Source organism: Sus scrofa, chromosome 1, assembly GCF_000003025.6.
Source record: "Sus scrofa isolate TJ Tabasco breed Duroc chromosome 1, Sscrofa11.1, whole genome shotgun sequence".
In the NCBI taxonomy this organism is placed as follows: Eukaryota; Metazoa; Chordata; class Mammalia; order Artiodactyla; family Suidae; genus Sus; species Sus scrofa.
Window position 1 is genome coordinate 6,717,749 of NC_010443.5, and position 16,319 is coordinate 6,734,067.

A 16,319-nucleotide genomic window follows, 5' to 3' on the forward strand; every position below is an offset into this window, starting at 1 on the left:
GTCTGCGACCTACACCACAGCTCATGGCAATGCCGGATCCTTAACCCACTGAGCGAGGCCAGGGATCGAACCCACAACCTCATGGTTCCTAGGATTCGTTTCCGCTGCGCCACAAGGGGAACGCCTATCTGCTTTCTATGTAGTGGTGTGTATCCGATTCTCCCAAACTCCCAATTTATCTCCCCTCCCCCGTTCTATCCCCCCCCCCCCCCCCCGGTAAACATAGGAGTGTGTTTCCTGGGTCTGGAGTCTGTTTCTGTTTGGTACGTAAGTTCGTTTGTGTTCCTAAACACACCGGTTTGTACTCCGCCTCTGACCATTCCAACATCCTCAACCTGGGCTGGTCAGACTCCGCAGTCACTCTTCCGCCGCTTTCACTCCTGGTGGCTCCTTTCCTCCTGTATTTGGTGACCGTTTAAAACGCATGATCCCAAGTTTCTCGCAATTTTCTTTGTGTGGGTTTTTTGTCAAGGTTCGGCCTGTTAACGTGCTTTTACTCTACAGAAAAGATTTTTGCCCCGGGTTCTTCAGTGTACTTCCAGCCTAGGAGTATTTCACAGTCATTTTGGCATGAGTTCTTTCTGAAGCTGATCAGGTGGTGTGAATTCTTTTCACAACCCTCGTGCATGAGGCTCAGTGGTTGGGAATCATCAGAGGAACTTTGTCCAACCTACCCCACCCTAGGACCAAGGCTGAGAGCAGCACACCTTTTTATTTTTATTATTATTTTTTTTTTTTTGGCTTTTTTAGGGCTACACCCTAGGCATATGGAAGTTCCTACCAAGCGTCAAATTGGAGCTATAGCTGCCAGCCTATACCACAGCCACAGCAACACAGGATCTGAGCCACATCTGTGACCTACACCACAGCCACACCGGATCCCCGACCCACTCAGAGAGGCCCGGGATGGAACCTGCATCCTCATGGATCCTAGTCTGACTCATTTCTGCTGCACGACAACGGGAACGCCTTGTAATTATTTAAAATCAATTCTTTATCAATTCTCTCTTCTGGGAGTTTGTTAGCGGAGGATGTCAGCCCTCGGGAGTCGAGGTCCTCTGTGTGTAGTGGGAAGGTCCCTTCCCACCTCCCACCCTGCTCTGGCCCAGGTGTCATCTCTGCCTGTAAAGACCCAGCCTGGGCAGCCAGGAAAACAGCCCATAGCAAACACCAGATCCCTCCCTCTCTCAACCAGCAGGATTTTCTCTTTCTTACCCTGACCTTCAGGGATTTTCCTGACTTTCCCATCAGATCCAGCACCTACTAAGCACAGATTTTTCTTCCCCATTTCATCCAGCACTTTGAGATTTGTGGGCTTCGGAGAAAGTGCACTTAGCGGGCACTGAGCCATATTGCTAAAAAGCGGCATTTTCAAATTAGTCTTTGATAAGTAAAATTGTATGTTTCTCTGATTTTTATGCCCCCAGTAAACAGTTTTAAACCATTGCTACAGAGTTACAAGCTCCAGGACCTTAAAAAGAAAAGCTTGGGGCTCAGGGGTAATGAAGCTGACGAGAAATACATGAGGATGCAGGTTCGATCCCTGGCTCTGCTCAGTGGGTTAAGGATCCAGCGTGGCCGTGAGCTGTGGTGTAGGTCGCAGACGCGGCTCAGATCTGGCATTGCTGTGGCTGTGGTGTAGGCTGGCGGCTGCAGCTCCAATTCAACCCCTAGCCTGGGAACTTCCATTTGTGGTGGGTGTGGCCCTAAAAAGAAAGAAAGAAAGAAAAAAAGAAATGGAAGAAAAGCTTGGGACATAGGTCAGGGAGAGTGTTTCTATGTCATTGAGGGCTGGGACCACACATGAATCTCAGCTGATTGGAAGACCAACTTAAGACCCAAGCCTCCTTCCTAAGTCTGAGAGGTTCTCATGGGTCACAGCTGTATTGCTGGACTCTTGGCTACGAATGCTCTTTACGGCGTCCCCGTGGCAGTGCGCAATGACCCGTGGTTGCTCCTTCATGTAAAACGGACTCTGCTTTCGTCTAAGTATTTGCAAATCCCATGACTTCCTCTGAGTGAGAAGAGTCGTCTCCTTTGTGAACGGGAGAGCTGGTTAACAGAGGAAATTGGTTTCACCTCAATAACCACCATCAGGAAGGCACCCCGCTCGCCCCTCCTGGTTCACGGGGTCCTGCCCCGGACGACTTTCAGGTTGGCGCCTTGGTGGGATGTGTCATTTGCTCACTGACGCTCGGCCGAAATGCACTGAGTGTCTGCTGGGTACCAGGCGCCGGGGAGGGGAGGGGGACACAAACATGATCTTGACCTTGGATGGATTCACTTTCTACTGGAAATAACAGAAATATAAGTACTAATTACCATTAAAAAGCATTCGGAGTTCCCCCGCTGTGGCTCAGCGGAAGCAAATCTGACTAGCATCCAAGAGGACGCAGGTTCGATTCCCGGCCTCACTCAGTGGGTTAAGGATCCAGGAATGCTGTGAGCTGGGGCGTAGGTCGCAGATGTGGCTCAAACCTGATGTTGCTGTGGCTGTGGTGTAGGCCAGAGGCTATCGCTCTAATTCAACCCCTAGGCCGGGAACCTCCATATGCCATGGGTGTGGCCCTAAAAAGACAAAAAAAAAAAAAAAAAAAAAAAAAGGCAGTCAATGCTGCAACGTAGGTGTAAACACAGTCCTTTGTCTCATTAATACTCATTCTTTTTTTTCCCTCTAATTTCTTTTTTTTTTTTTTTGGCTGCCAATTTTTTTTTTTATTACTCAAATGAATTTATCACATCTGTAGTTGTAGAATGATCATAACAATCTGACTTCACAGGATTTCCATCCCACAGCCCAGGCACATCCCCCCGCCCCCCCAAACTGTCTCCTCCGGAGACCATAAGTTTTCAGTGTCTGTGAGTCAGCATCTGTTCTGCAAAGAATTTCAGTCTGTCCTTTTTTCAGATTCCACATGTCAGTGAAAGTATTTGATGTTGCTGTCTCATTGTCTGGCTGACTTCACTTAGTATAATTTCTAGGTCCACCCATGTTGCTAAACATGCTGGTATTTTGTTCATTTTAATGGCTGAGTAATATTCCATTGCGCATATGTACCACATCTTCTGGATCCACTCCTCTGTTGATGGACATTCAGGTTGTTTCCATGACTTGGCTATTGCAAATAGTGCTACAATGAACATTGGAGTACATGTGTCTTTGCGAGTTGTGGTTTTCTCTGGATAGATGCCCAGGAGTGGGATTGCTGGATCAAATGGCAGTTCTATGTTTAGTTTTCTGAGGCATCTCCATACTGCTTTCCACAGTGGTTGCACCAATTTACACTCCCACCAACAGTGGAATAGGTTTCCTTTTTCTCCACACCCTCTCCAGCACTTACTGTTCGTAGATTTTTTGATGATGGCCATTCTGGCTGGTGTAAGGTGGTACCTCAGAGTGGTTTTCATTTGCAATTCTCTAAGAATGAGTGATGTTGAACATCTTTTCATGTGTTTTTTTGGCCATCTGCATGTCTTCTTTGGAGAACTGCCTGTTTAGATCTTCTGCCCATTTTTTGAAGGGGTCATTTGTTTTTTTGGTATGGAGCTGCAGAAGGTGTTTATAAATTTTGGAGATTAATCCCTTGTCAGTTGAATCACTTGCAAAGAGTTTCTCCCATTCTGTGGGTTGTCTTTTTGTGTTGTTTAGGGTTTCCTTTGCTGTGCAGAAACTTTGAAGTTTAATTAAGCCCCATTTGTTTATTTTTGTTTTTACTGTCATTACTCTAAGAGGTGGATCTGAGAAGATGTTGCTGTCGTTTATGTCAGAGAGTGTTTGGCCTGTGTTTTCCTCTAGGGGTTTTATAGTGTCTGGTCCTATATCTAGGTCTTTAATCCATTTGGAGTTGATTTTTGTGTATGGTGTCAGGGAGTGTTCTAATTTCATTCTTTTCCATGTGGTCCAGTTTTCCCAGCACCACTCATGGAACAAGCTGTCCTTTTCTCTCTAATTTCTTAGCATGAAAGAATGAACCTGGTGGCCTTTCTTTAACCTGACACAGCTGAATTTCCATGAAACACTTTTTCTGTTATACCATTTCAACATGACCCCAGACTGTATTCTTAGACCAACTTCTTTCTTTCTCTCTCTCTCTCTCCCTCTCTCTTTCTTTCTTTCTTTCTTTCGTTTTCCTTCAGCCACACCAGCAGCATATGGAAGTTCCTGGGCCAAGGGTCAAATCAAGCTGCAGCTGCAACCTACACCACAGCTGCAACAACACCAGAGCCTTAACGCACCACTCCAGGCCCAGGACTGAACTGGCAATGCCACAGAGACAAGCCGAATCTTTAACCCAATGCACCACAGCAGGAATGCCAATATTTCATTCTTCAAGCCTGAAAACCTAAACATTTCAAAAATGTTTAGAACCTGATGATGAAATGATGCAGGTTGGATCTGTGTCTGGGATAAAGGATCTACCCTGCACCGAGGTCTCAGAGGGTGGTCACTGGACTTAAGGGGGCAGGAGTTTCCGAGTGCAGCCAGCCCAGCCCCTCTTCGTTCCCTCTCACCGTCTAGAAAACCTCTTAAGAGGTGGTGCTGCTAGCCGGGGTTTGATTCACACAGTGCGATACTGCGGGCAAAAGCCCGTGTGTGAGCATCTCTGATTTGATGATTTGAAAATCCATCCTTCCGATTTTCCGAATGTTTGCTTTTCATTGGCCCGGATGCTACTATATACAGGCTGAGCATCCTGAAAGCTGGCACTGAGCCTTTTTACTCCTCAGAGGCCTCATTTGTAAAACAAGTTTGATGACGACGAGGATCAACTGAAAGGAGGGAAACCAAGGCACAGTGTGAAAAGTAAGGCGTTAGAAATTTGTAAGGTAGGAGCTCCCTTTGTGGTTCAGTGGGGTATGAACCGGACCAGTATCCATGAGGATGTGGGTTCGATCCCTGACCTTAATCAGTGGGTTAAGGATCCAGTGTTGCTGTGAGCTGTGGTGAAGGTTGCAGACGTGGCTTGCATCCTAAATAAATATGTAAAGTGTTATCAGTACTATTATTACAGTGGTATCAGAGTATTAGAGCATTTCATATTATATGATTTCTTCATTCATTTATCTTTTAAATTACTTTTAGGGGTTTTTTTGGTTGTTGGGTTTTTTGTTTTTTGTTTTTGCCTTTTAGGGCTGCACCCGCAGCATATGGAACTTCCCAGGCTAGGGGTTGAATCCGAGCTACAGCTGCCGGCCTACACCACAGCCACAGCAACGCAGGATCCGAGCCACGTTTGCAACCTACACCACAGCTCAAGGCAACGCCGGATCCTTAACCCACTGAGAAAGGCCAGGGATCAAACCTGCATCCTCATGAATACTAGTGGGATTCGTTTTCACTGCGCCGCAACAGGAACTCCCAGGAGTTTCTTAACCTAAAAATAGCTCTGGGAATGTTTTCAGAGTCATTCCAAATTAATAAAATGACTTGCATGTTTGTATTAATTTTAAAGCACAGAAGAAACATTTTAAATACCAACAAGGCCACAAGGTGGAAGGTCCTGGTTGGATTGTTAACATTTTGAAATATTGTTCTGGAGCACAAAGTCCTTGTACTGAATCCAAAAATGTACTAATTCTTTCTTTGCACGTTTCACTCAGTGTTGAAGGAAGTGAGGAGACGGCAGGGTCTGAACAATGAACCGCAGAGGGTCTGCAGGGGCTTCGGTGTGATCCTTCCTCCTTTCCGGGGAACGAGTCAGGGACCGTTCACTCTTCTGACGCGCATAACATTAGCAAAAACTAATATAGCCAACGATTTTGAGAGCCTCTTACACATCCTGAGGTCACTCGTCTTATCACTTAACAAGGCATATCAGATGCTCGTTTTGAAGACGTTACCCCACCTTGAGTCCGAAGTGCCCTCGGCACTTTTGATTTCTAAGAGACGGGGACTTTGGGAGAGCTAAGAGATGGTTCCACCGTCAGCCAGCCAGGTGCGGCAGGGATTTGAACCCAGGCAGCTGCCTCCGGAGCCCGTTCTTAACCTCTGGCTGTCCCCAGCTCCTGACTCCACCTTCTCTGTCACCTGACGTCACATCCCTAGGCTCGCCCTGTCCCTTCTGGGACCACATCTGGTGTCCCCCATTTTCCAAGTGCAGGAATCAAAGATAATAAGATGGAGAAGAAAGTTCAAAGGCAAGAACTTTGGAGCCACAGACACTCCTCCCCATCAGCTCCGAGCGATTGTTTAACCAGTCTAATCGTCCATGTACAATGAACTCTAGAGGACTCACCTGACTCAAGAAAGGGTTAAGAGCATGCATCGACTTACCAGCATAGCAAACACCCAGTAATGTTATTCCTTACAATTATTCAAAAACAACGCAAAAGAGGAGCTCGGGCTGCAGAACTGTGCAACCCCAGCTTGCGAGCAGAGGCCACATGCCAAGAGACACGTGCTGGCGCATGTCCATGGGTGGCTAGGGGCCAGCCAGCCACCACTTGTCAAGTGAATTTACTTTGGCCTTCTCGCCTGAAGGCCCTTCCAGCCCTAAGAATTTCCTGTGCGTTGTTTCAGGAAGCCCAAATGCAGCCCCACTACGAAGATCTGAATTTCTGCCCCTTTTGTCTCATTTGCCCAGGCCTACAGGGTTGACCAGAAGGCAGCAGAGCAGGCTCGGTGGGAGGAGGCATCCAAAGAGACCATCAGGAAAACCACCAAGCCCTGTCCTCGGTGCCATGTGCCGGTTGAAAAAAACGGTGAGTCTGGGCTGGGCAGCACGCAAGGCCAGGAGGGGCTCTTGTGGGTGGGCGTCAGCTGCGTGGCTGTGATGCGCTGGACCGCCCTTGAGCGCTTGACGGCTGGAGAGTTCAGTGCAGGAACTTCGGGGCGGCCATCTGGCCAGGAGTTGCATCAGCTCCAGGGGTCAAGGTCCTTAACCTCCTGGGCTTCGAGTCCTCATCTGTAAAACAGAGAGAGAATCATGAGACATGGGTGATGGATGGCAGGGGCTTCCCCAAGGCGGGACACAGAGAAAGCACTCAGTAAACACCACCGCCCTGGTTAGTGTTTATTATCGACACTCTGCGCCTGATGAAACAAGAAGATGCTAGGGAAACCTCCCAGCCCAGTATTTATTTCCCCAGCTTGCCGGCCACAGTCTTCTGGCATCTGCCCTCGGGGAAGGGGTGTCACCACGGCAAATAGGTTTGACAGCTCTTCCCGCTACATCCCCTCTCGACGACAACCACAAAAACAACTGACCCGCCTTGAGCACTTACTAAATGCTGGTTCTAGGTTCTCTTTGGGTATCAGATCTCTCAGTCCTCACAGACAACACATGAGGAAAGTCTCTATTATTAACCCCGTTCATAACATACATGAAAGCATTGCAGAATTTCTTTCGTAAAGAAATAGGTTTAATTTTGTCTAACCAGTTGGTTCCCTATTTTATTTTCATTTTTGGCCATGGAACTCTGTCTTCCCTATCAGCGGTTGCTTCCCTATGCACGTGGCACCCACTCCGGGCTTTGGTGTCTCCATCCCAGCTGTGGAAGGGTTAGTGCCTTAAGTCAGGATGACACTTGGCCGGTTCCTGAAACTGTTTTGTCCACGAATGTATTTCGGACGAGGACACTTTTCCCTTTGCCTTATACGGACTACTTTCTAAATGTTAAGAATGAGAAGTGACACCTTGGAGATAGATACCTCTGAGTAAATGATATGAACCATGGTTCGAGTCTTCCGGGAGCCCACGTATACCTGCTACGTTGCAGAGCTTTACAGGCTTAGGAACACGGGCAGCCGGCATCCCAGTTTGAATGGGTCTCCCGGGCGGTGCTTCGCCCCCTGGTGGTGCTTCGCCCCCTCGCCCACGGGCCAAGGTCTCGCGAGAAGTCGGGGCTCCGCCCTTACAAGGCGGCCACGCCCACTCCTCCCCACCTTTCCTGGAAGGACGGCCCGCCGGCCAAGTGGCCCGTGTAACGCAGTGCGGGACGTAGAGGTGCTCGTGGCTGTGGCTCTTCCCTCCCCTATCGACCTTCCCTGGCTCTGATGGCTGCTCCGTGGGATCAGGCGCTCCGCAGGCCATGGCTCTGTGGCCCTTGCCGGCTCTTAGCGTCCCTGGAAGTCAGACTCTAACCTAAATTCAGAGAAGTCCTTTGGGCTGCCCCCTTCACAGGGACCCTGACACCCCGCAGCAGCCCGCGGGCCCCCCGCTGCCATCCATCTCAGAGCCATCGCGGCTCAGGGCAGAGTTCTTTCTCAATGTGAAACACGGCAGCACGTGCGGCAGGGTCAGCCGCGGGAGCACAGCTGAGAAGTCACGCGTGGCCCAGGCGTCCCTTCTCCCGTGTCCCCGTCCCTGGGCCTTCCGGACACCCTGCTTTGTAGGTGCGGAGAGGGCCTGCTGTGGAGGAACCCGCCCACAGGGCCCCGGGGGGCCGTCTCTTTTTCTCAGCTTATCCTAGAAAGTCTTCATTCATTCCCAAGAGCTTGCCGGCGCATCCTGGAGCAGCCTCAGCAGGCCAGGCCCCTAGCTCTGAATCAGTGGTCTTGTCTCCTGGGGGAGGAGGAGATGGGGAATTTACCCAGTGAGTCATTGTTTTTCCTTCACATGCTGGAATGCTCCTGGAGATGCAGCGGGCTGGCCCCTCCTGTAAAGGGAGGACAGCTGTGTAATCAGATGAAAGGGAGGACAGCTCTGTAATCGGGCTTTCCCAGGCCTCTCTGAGCAGTGCTGCAGAGGCCACTGGATGAGAACGAAGCAAAGGCCTTGCACCAGAGAGGACCTGCATTCTGGAGAAGCACAGGCCAGGGCCCGGCTCGTGGGTACTTAGGGATTCAATAGCGGGAGACACTTTGCTGTCGTCAGTGGTCAGGGACCCTGTGTCTCTATCCCCTGGCCTCAGAAGAGTGAGTGCCTGATAAGTCGTATTTGTTGAATTTAAAAGTAGCTAGTAGAAGCGTTCCCATTGTGGCCCAGCAGGTTGAGAACCCAACTGGTATCCATGAGGATGTGGGTTCAATCCCTGGTCTCGCTCAGTGCGTTCAGGATCCGGCATTGCCGCAAGCTACAGTATAGGGTACACATGTGGCTCGGTTCTGGCATTGCTGTGGCTGTGGCATAGGCTGGCAGCTGCCGCTCCGATTCGACCCCGTAGCCTGGGAACTTCCATATGCCACAGGTCTGGACCTAAAAAAAATAACGATAATAATAAAAGTAGCTAGTAGAGGAGAGAGACACATAAACAGATAACTTTATAAAATATGACAGAGAAAGCAAGCCAGTAAAGCACAAAGCTTCCTGATGGAAATGTCGCCAGAGCCAAGAATAAGAATCTATGCAAATAGCCAGGCCAGGACACGGGTGAGAAGCCTTCGAGGCTAATGGCAGGTGGAAAGGCAGAGAGCGTAAACTGTAACTGCCAGCAGGTGCCAGATGGCCGGCCGTTTGGAGTTCCTGGAGGAGGATGCAGGAGCATGGGGTGAAGCAGCGGGGAGGATGGAGTGTGGGGCCTAAGTGATGCAAGGGTTCAGGCTTGGTTCTATATGACAGGGAGCCCCTCCAGGGCCTGAGACGAGGAAGCAGTGTGCCCAGATCTGCCTTTGAGTCAGACCCACACCCGCAGCCCCAGAAGATGGAATTGAAGGGGTGAACTGATTCCTGACTATAGACATGCTTCCTTGTCTGGTCCTTTGAAATATTGTGATGTACTCTACCTGGAAAGCAGTGACTTTTCCATCTGTAGATTTTCAATCTACACACTGAAAAGCTGTTACTTTCAGCTTATGAATGATGGCCTGAACTGTTCTATAGTGTATCACTGCAACTGAAACAAACTTGGACTCCATGAGCCAGAAAAGCTCGTCTCGTTGTCTGGTTCTCCACCTGAATTCATAGCCTGTTTCATATTCGACTGAATCGCAGAGAAATAGTTCCTCTTTCAGCAAAACTGGAAGGAGGATGAGATTACCTCCATTGTAAACGCGGGCTAAACCCTGGCACTTCCTCCTGTAATGCCCTTCACTTCCACCTTGAAAAGATGAGATGCTGGGTCCATTCTCTGCTCAATCGGTGTCTGTTGCCAGTTAAATTTGCATTCACTTTGCTCAAGAAGTTTCACTCTCTCCTTAAGTCTAATGGCAGGGGTGGCCAGCCCGGGGCCTTGGTGCTGCTGACTGCACATAGGCTGGGCCTTTCATGCTTTCAGCATCAGTCAGGAGAGGGAATTCTCTAAGAGGGAAGCCAGAGTTTCTCCATTTAAATATCCACAAATTACAGAGTTCCTGTTGTGGCTCAACGGGTTAAGAATCCGACTAGTATCCATGAGGATAGGATTCAATCCCTGGCCTCGCTCAGTGGGTTAAGGATCTGCTATCTGGTGTTGCCGTGAGCTGCGGTGTAGGTCACAGATGCCGCTTGGATCCCAAGTTGCTGTGGCTGTGGCGCAGGCCAGCAGCTGCAGCTCCAATTCGAAGCCTAGCCTGGGAACTTCCATATGCCACCGGGGCAGCCCTAAAAAAAAAAAAAAAAAAATCTACAAATTAGTGTGACATTGCCACTAGCTCCTGGCTCGAATTTACTTTCAAGTTGGCAAAGCTTTTAGAATTGGAGTCCCTGATGCTTCTCTGTATTATGGGGTCTAGAATGTTCTGTCCGCATGACCCACCAGGAAGGAAAGAAAGTTAACAGCCTGAATGTCCTCTCTTTCAAGCTCCTTTCTGCTCATTCATCTGGGCCACTGTGAGTCTGGTTTCTGTAATAAAATTTTACTTGTTAATATTACTTTTCCTGCTTGGTTAAGATTTTGGAATAATGGGAAAACATTCTTAAGCTTTCTTTCAGCCTCACTTTGATATTCCACTGAACTTGAATGCATTGCTTAAGCATTCTTTATGATTTTCCAGGAGAAGCCTAAGTGATTGTACAGTCTGACACTCGTTATTACATGTTTTTACACCCCGAGTGCATAACCAGGAGTAACAAGTTTATGTATTTGAAAATAACAACCAGTTTCTGTACACGTGCGATTCTAACTGGGAAATAGTAAGAGAAAAGTACCTTAAGTGAGTTTTTCCCTTCATTTTTCTATATATTTACAATTCCTAAATGATCTTTAAAGCACACCAAAAGAAGTAGAAAAGTATGGAATTTTACAGGCCCTTAAGTCAGCCTCAAACAAACAAATGCCTTTAGTTACATATTCATAAATATTTTATGTGCATGCATGTTCTCATGCCAAATCCCTAATATAAAAATGAGACCGTAACTTAAGCAATGACTTGGAAAATTGAGCAAGAAAAACAGCTTAACAAGGTAATTGGTAAAACTGAATAATGGAGCCAATGCTGCGTGGGGTTCAAGCTAAGAAACCGCTTTCGCCTGGTTTATCTGGGCAACTCACAAGCATATAACTCCACGCGGATCCCTCCCTCTTCACAGCAGCCTTGGTGCCTGATCCCCAGAAGCAAATAGGGAAGGTATTTCACCAGGGCAGGTGGGAAGCCCCAAATGAGGGACTGTCATCTCCCGCCCGGAAAGCCCTGGTCTGCGAAAGAAAGCACAGTTGTTGATTCATCCGGATCTTGGCTACACCTCCAGCTTCACTTAAAAGTACAAGACCCTGAGAAAATTCTACCCCCAAATGATACGTGCATTTCACAAGGTGCTTTGAGGAATAAATAAGATAATACGTGTAGAGCACTTAGCACTGGTCATTAGTTTCTCTCTAGCCTCATCTTAAATAAAATGTTGAATAGCACAAAGGATCGTATTCCCCCTTTTTTTTTTTTGGCCACATTGTCGGCTTATGTAACTTCTCCGACCTGTAAACCAGCTGCAGCAACACCAGATCCTTAACCCGCTGAGCCACAGCAGAAACTCCCCCGGGTGCTTTCTGATTCTTTTCCCCTCCATTCAGATTCTGCCCCAGGATCGCTTGCGACAATTCCCTTAGAAAGTCATTTCTAGAACAGCGTATGGGTGTGGAAACAAGGGTCTCCCCGGTGTTTATCTGTGTCCTCTGTCTGCCTGCCTACAGGTGGCTGTATGCACATGAAGTGCCCGCAGCCCCAGTGCCAGCTGGAGTGGTGCTGGAACTGCGGCTGGGAGTGGAACCGCGACTGCATGGGGGACCACTGGTTCGACGTGTAGCTGGAGCAGTGGCCACGCAGGTGCAGTCTGCCCCCATCCTGCGTGGAAGCGTGCGGTGTCCTGCTGTCCTCGGCTCCTTTTCCTCCCTCTAAACACACCCACACGCACATGCACACGCACTTCAAGTTCTTTCCAAAAATCGCAAAAACGAAGTTCCAGGAGAAGCTCCTGGGATCCCTTTCATTGTGCCCGAGAAACAGCAGAGCTAATGGTGAGACCAGCAGGGTGTATTCTCAGGCCTCTGCAACACACAAATGCCAGGGCACAGGTGACCGTGCAGTTCCCTTTTGTACGGGTTGTCACTCTTTTGTGAATTCAAGTCAGGCTGGATTAGTACATAGAGAGAGGTTTCTCAGGTTCAGTACCTGCCTTTTACCTTCAGCCAATAGTGGCAAGAAGCCACTGGTGAGGTGGGAAGTAGTTTCCAGGGACTCTTGTCAGTGGTTCTGCGGTGGATTCTGAGAACTATGCTCATGGCTTAGAGAGCAATGCTTTTATTTAAATATTCAGAGAGCATCTCTTCCCAAAGAACCACAGGCAGTAATCAAAACTGTATGCGTTTACCCCCCAAGAATTCTATCTTTATTTGCTTTAATGAACAATCAGCTCAGCATAAATCAGCTTGTCACCTGAGAAATTATCAACGTTGATTTGAACATTGTTCACATTTATAGTGAAGAAATCAGAACTTCATGTACTTTCATTCCGCTTAATTATATGCAACTTTAGAAGGAAACTGTTTCCCTGGAAATCTTACAAAAATCTAGAAATTGATTGTAAACATTCATTTTGAGCTTGGAGAATAAGCTTGTCCATCTGGCTTCCCTGTACATGTAATGAATAAGGTGCCTCTAAAGGAGACACATGTAGAAATGATTTCATAATGATTCTCAGTGTTAACAAATATGTAGGTTATTACAGCAGAGCCTTTAAAGAAGGAACGTTTCTAGAACCATCCAAATGAAACTGTGCCTGTCAGAGGGTTCATGCTCCTTCTGCCCACCTGGACTGTGTTAATTACACTTGTTAAAAAAATACCAAAATGTGTGCGTTCCTGTCGCGGCTCAGTGGTTAACGAATCCAACTAGGACCCATGAGGTTGCCGGTTGGATCCCTGGCCTTGCTCAGTGGCTTAAGGATCCGGTGTTGGTTGCCGTGAGCTGTGGTGTAGATCGCAGACGTGGCTCAGATCTGGCATTGCTGTGGCTGTGGTATAGACTGGCAGATGTAGCTCCCACTTGACCCCTAGCCCAGGAGCCTCCATATGCCCAGGGTGCGGCCCTAAGGAAAAAAAAAAAAAATAGAGTTATGTTTACCCTAAATAAGCAAACCTCATTCTCTACGCACAAAGCACGGATAGAAAATTCTAAGCCGATGTCCCCTCACCATCCCTCCAGGGACAGCCCCCTTCCCCTTCCTCAGAGGTGCTGCAGCTGGGACATGGTGGGGAGGGGCGGGGGGCCTACAGATGGTACAGAGAACGGAGAGCCAGTGTTCCAAGTGAGAAGCAGGCAGGTCACCAGGCTGGAGCCATACTTCCCCACGGCTGGCATCCGTGCTCAGCCTGGAACCCATGAGGGCCCTGCCCAGACGTTACTGACAATCCCAGCGAGTAGCGGCTCCTTGGCGCTGACCCGGCAGGACTCTCCTTCGCTTTGGGATTTAAGGATGTTGCCTTGATGCCTCCTCCTCGATCTGCATGGTTTGTTGCTTGTGCTGTGCCAAGCAAGCTTTGCTTCCACTCGTTCAGGCAGCTCGCGTTCTAGGTCCCTGCTCCCTTCCTGGTGGTGGTCTTTATTTTTTTTCAGACTAGATTACTGATTCTTAAAAGAAGTTAAAGAAAAAACAGCCACTGTGAATGAGCCTGAATCACAAACCACTATCCATGAACACATCTGAGCACTGAACAGTACAACGAAATGTGAATACAGCAAGAGAATAGACAGAAAGTCTTTAGAGAAGAATGTCTATTTTTCTCTGAAACATGTAAAGAAATACTTGGCCCCTGTGTCTGAGGTTGTATTCACCTTGTCAATAAAAGCATCAAAAGAGCTTCTGAATCTGTCTTTGAAGATGCATTGTGAGTACATGACGAAGGCGTGGGGCTGGGGGACGCCCAGGATGTGTGGCCTGAAAGGATTGTCCGAGGAGGCCGTGTGGCCATCCTGTCTCTCCTCTGAGCTCCAGAAAAGTCTGCTTGTTTTCTTTTAAAACTGGGACGTTTCTTCTGTGCTACATCAAAATTTGAAAGGGCTCTAAGACGCAAACCATCCGTCACAAGTCGAACAGCTCCTCTCCTGCCTTCTCAGCAAACTTTTCTAACAAAGGTTTCAAACAGAAGTCTGAGCTGGGAGAGACCACGGGACCCTCTCTGTCCTGTCACTTCGGAAACGCTGGGGGACGTTGCATTGCTCTGGGCATGGGTGCGCTGCCACGGCGTTGCCCCAGAGCTGTGTCCGTGGCTGTGCCTTGTTCCTTTCGCAGTGAGTCCATGTCTGAGAGATGGGGAATGGAACATTCCCAGAGAGCTCTTCGGCATAGTTGGGGCAAGCGCCCCCCCCACACACACCCCGAGGGCCCCTGCCTGCCAAACACCGCAGCAGGGCCTCTGAGAAAATACCGCATTTCTAGGAAGGGAGGCAGAGAACTGGGCGAGCGACTCCATCACCTTCCTGTGTGTGAACCTTGGGGACGAGAAAAGCGCCCTAAATGGACTGATGCCCCCCGAGCCCTTAGCGCAGTGCCTCACATGCAGGAGAGCCTCTCTAAGGGTTGCTAGATGAACCGGGCGGAGACCCCCAGAACACACGAACGAAAAGCACGAACCAATGCGAACTCATTGCAGGTGTCGGGAACATGCGTGCGAGAGTGATTTCGTGATAGAGGCGGGTGACAGACTCCGGGGAGGTTTCAGTGTGTTGGATTAGCTTCTTCACCATCCCAGACATTTTCCTATAAAGGCAGGTTGCCAGCTGGGTTTGAAAGGCTTGAAGGGACACGATCCAGCTGTTAGGCAGACTCTCCGGGAGGGAGGGGATGGAGCCGACATTGTGAGTGGCAATGAATGAGCTCGGGTGCAGAAGGAACACTGACTCAACAGGAAGCAGCAGATGCAGGGAGGGTACCGGGTCCCAGTACCACCCACCCCTGCGAGGCCACTTCTGACACCGCCGAAAGCATCTATGTCCGTTTTTAATCCGATTTCAAAATAACACTGAGCCTATCTTCAGATGACCCACAAATATCTGTGAATAAACCATCCACAGAAATTTCAGCATGTTCACTTCAGCTTGATTAATCATAAAAAAAAAGAAAAGAAGGAGTGTCTTCTGGGCAGGTCCATTTGGCACTCAAGTGGTGGCACTGCCTTGACGGGATCTCGGTGTTCCCTGATCTCATCCTCTGATGCACAGGCTGAGAGAACTGACTTTGTCACTGTGCCGAGAGCCGACTGGACCCCAAAGGGCAGACTCACACTAATCCAACTCATAAGGGAATGAGGTATGGAAGCTACGATATCAACCTACAATTTATATTTGTGATGAGACGCTCACTTCCTGATCCTCATACCTGCTTTTCCACCTGCCTGCAATCATTTCCCTACAGCCCCCGGCCCCCCTGATTAGCCAGTCTTAGGTCTCCATTCATCAGCTTCCCAGAAACCCTTTCCAATCATCCTGACCGACATCGAGGGCCTTTCGTATGTGTTCCCACAGCTGCACTGCTTTCCAAGTCACAGTTGTGTAGTGTTTTCCCAACACCCACAAGTTCCCCAATTCTTCAGACACCACTGGGTGTAATACGAGTCACCTCCGACACTAACCATCGGGTTAGGTGTCAGCATCCGCAGGTCAATGCCTCAGTCCCACAGGACAGCCCCCACCTCCAACACCAGCCCCAAGCCCCACGTGGGAAGCTCTCTGAACCCAACTGCTTAGGGATGTTTTTATGGGGGTCTCCTTGAGCAGTCCTGATTGGTCAGACCACTGGCCATGAGTAATCCGCTCAATCTCCTGCCCTCCCCACCTCCCTTGGACGTCAGGGGTTGGGGCTGAACATTCCAACCGTCTAACCTTGGCTTTTCTGCAAGCAGCCCCCCTCCTGAAACGCTCGAGGGATCCCAACCGCAGTCATCTCCTTCGCACACTCATCACTCTGGAGATTCCAAAGTTTGTAGGAACTGCGTGCCGGGCACCAAATATTTATTTATTATGTTTTTCA

At 48.9% G+C, this 16,319-nt stretch overlaps 1 protein-coding gene across 1 annotated transcript in view; it reads left to right on the forward strand.

Annotated features, from left to right (window-relative positions):
- PRKN (parkin RBR E3 ubiquitin protein ligase) overlaps nt 1-13,384 on the forward strand; it is a gene marked incomplete at its 5' end in the record, with an annotated part of 1,032,625 nt that extends 1,019,241 nt beyond the window's left edge. Inside the window, 2 exon segments of the mRNA NM_001044603.2 lie at nt 6,585-6,702; nt 11,986-13,384. Of these exon segments, the coding sequence (NP_001038068.2) occupies nt 6,585-6,702; nt 11,986-12,098 (231 nt within the window).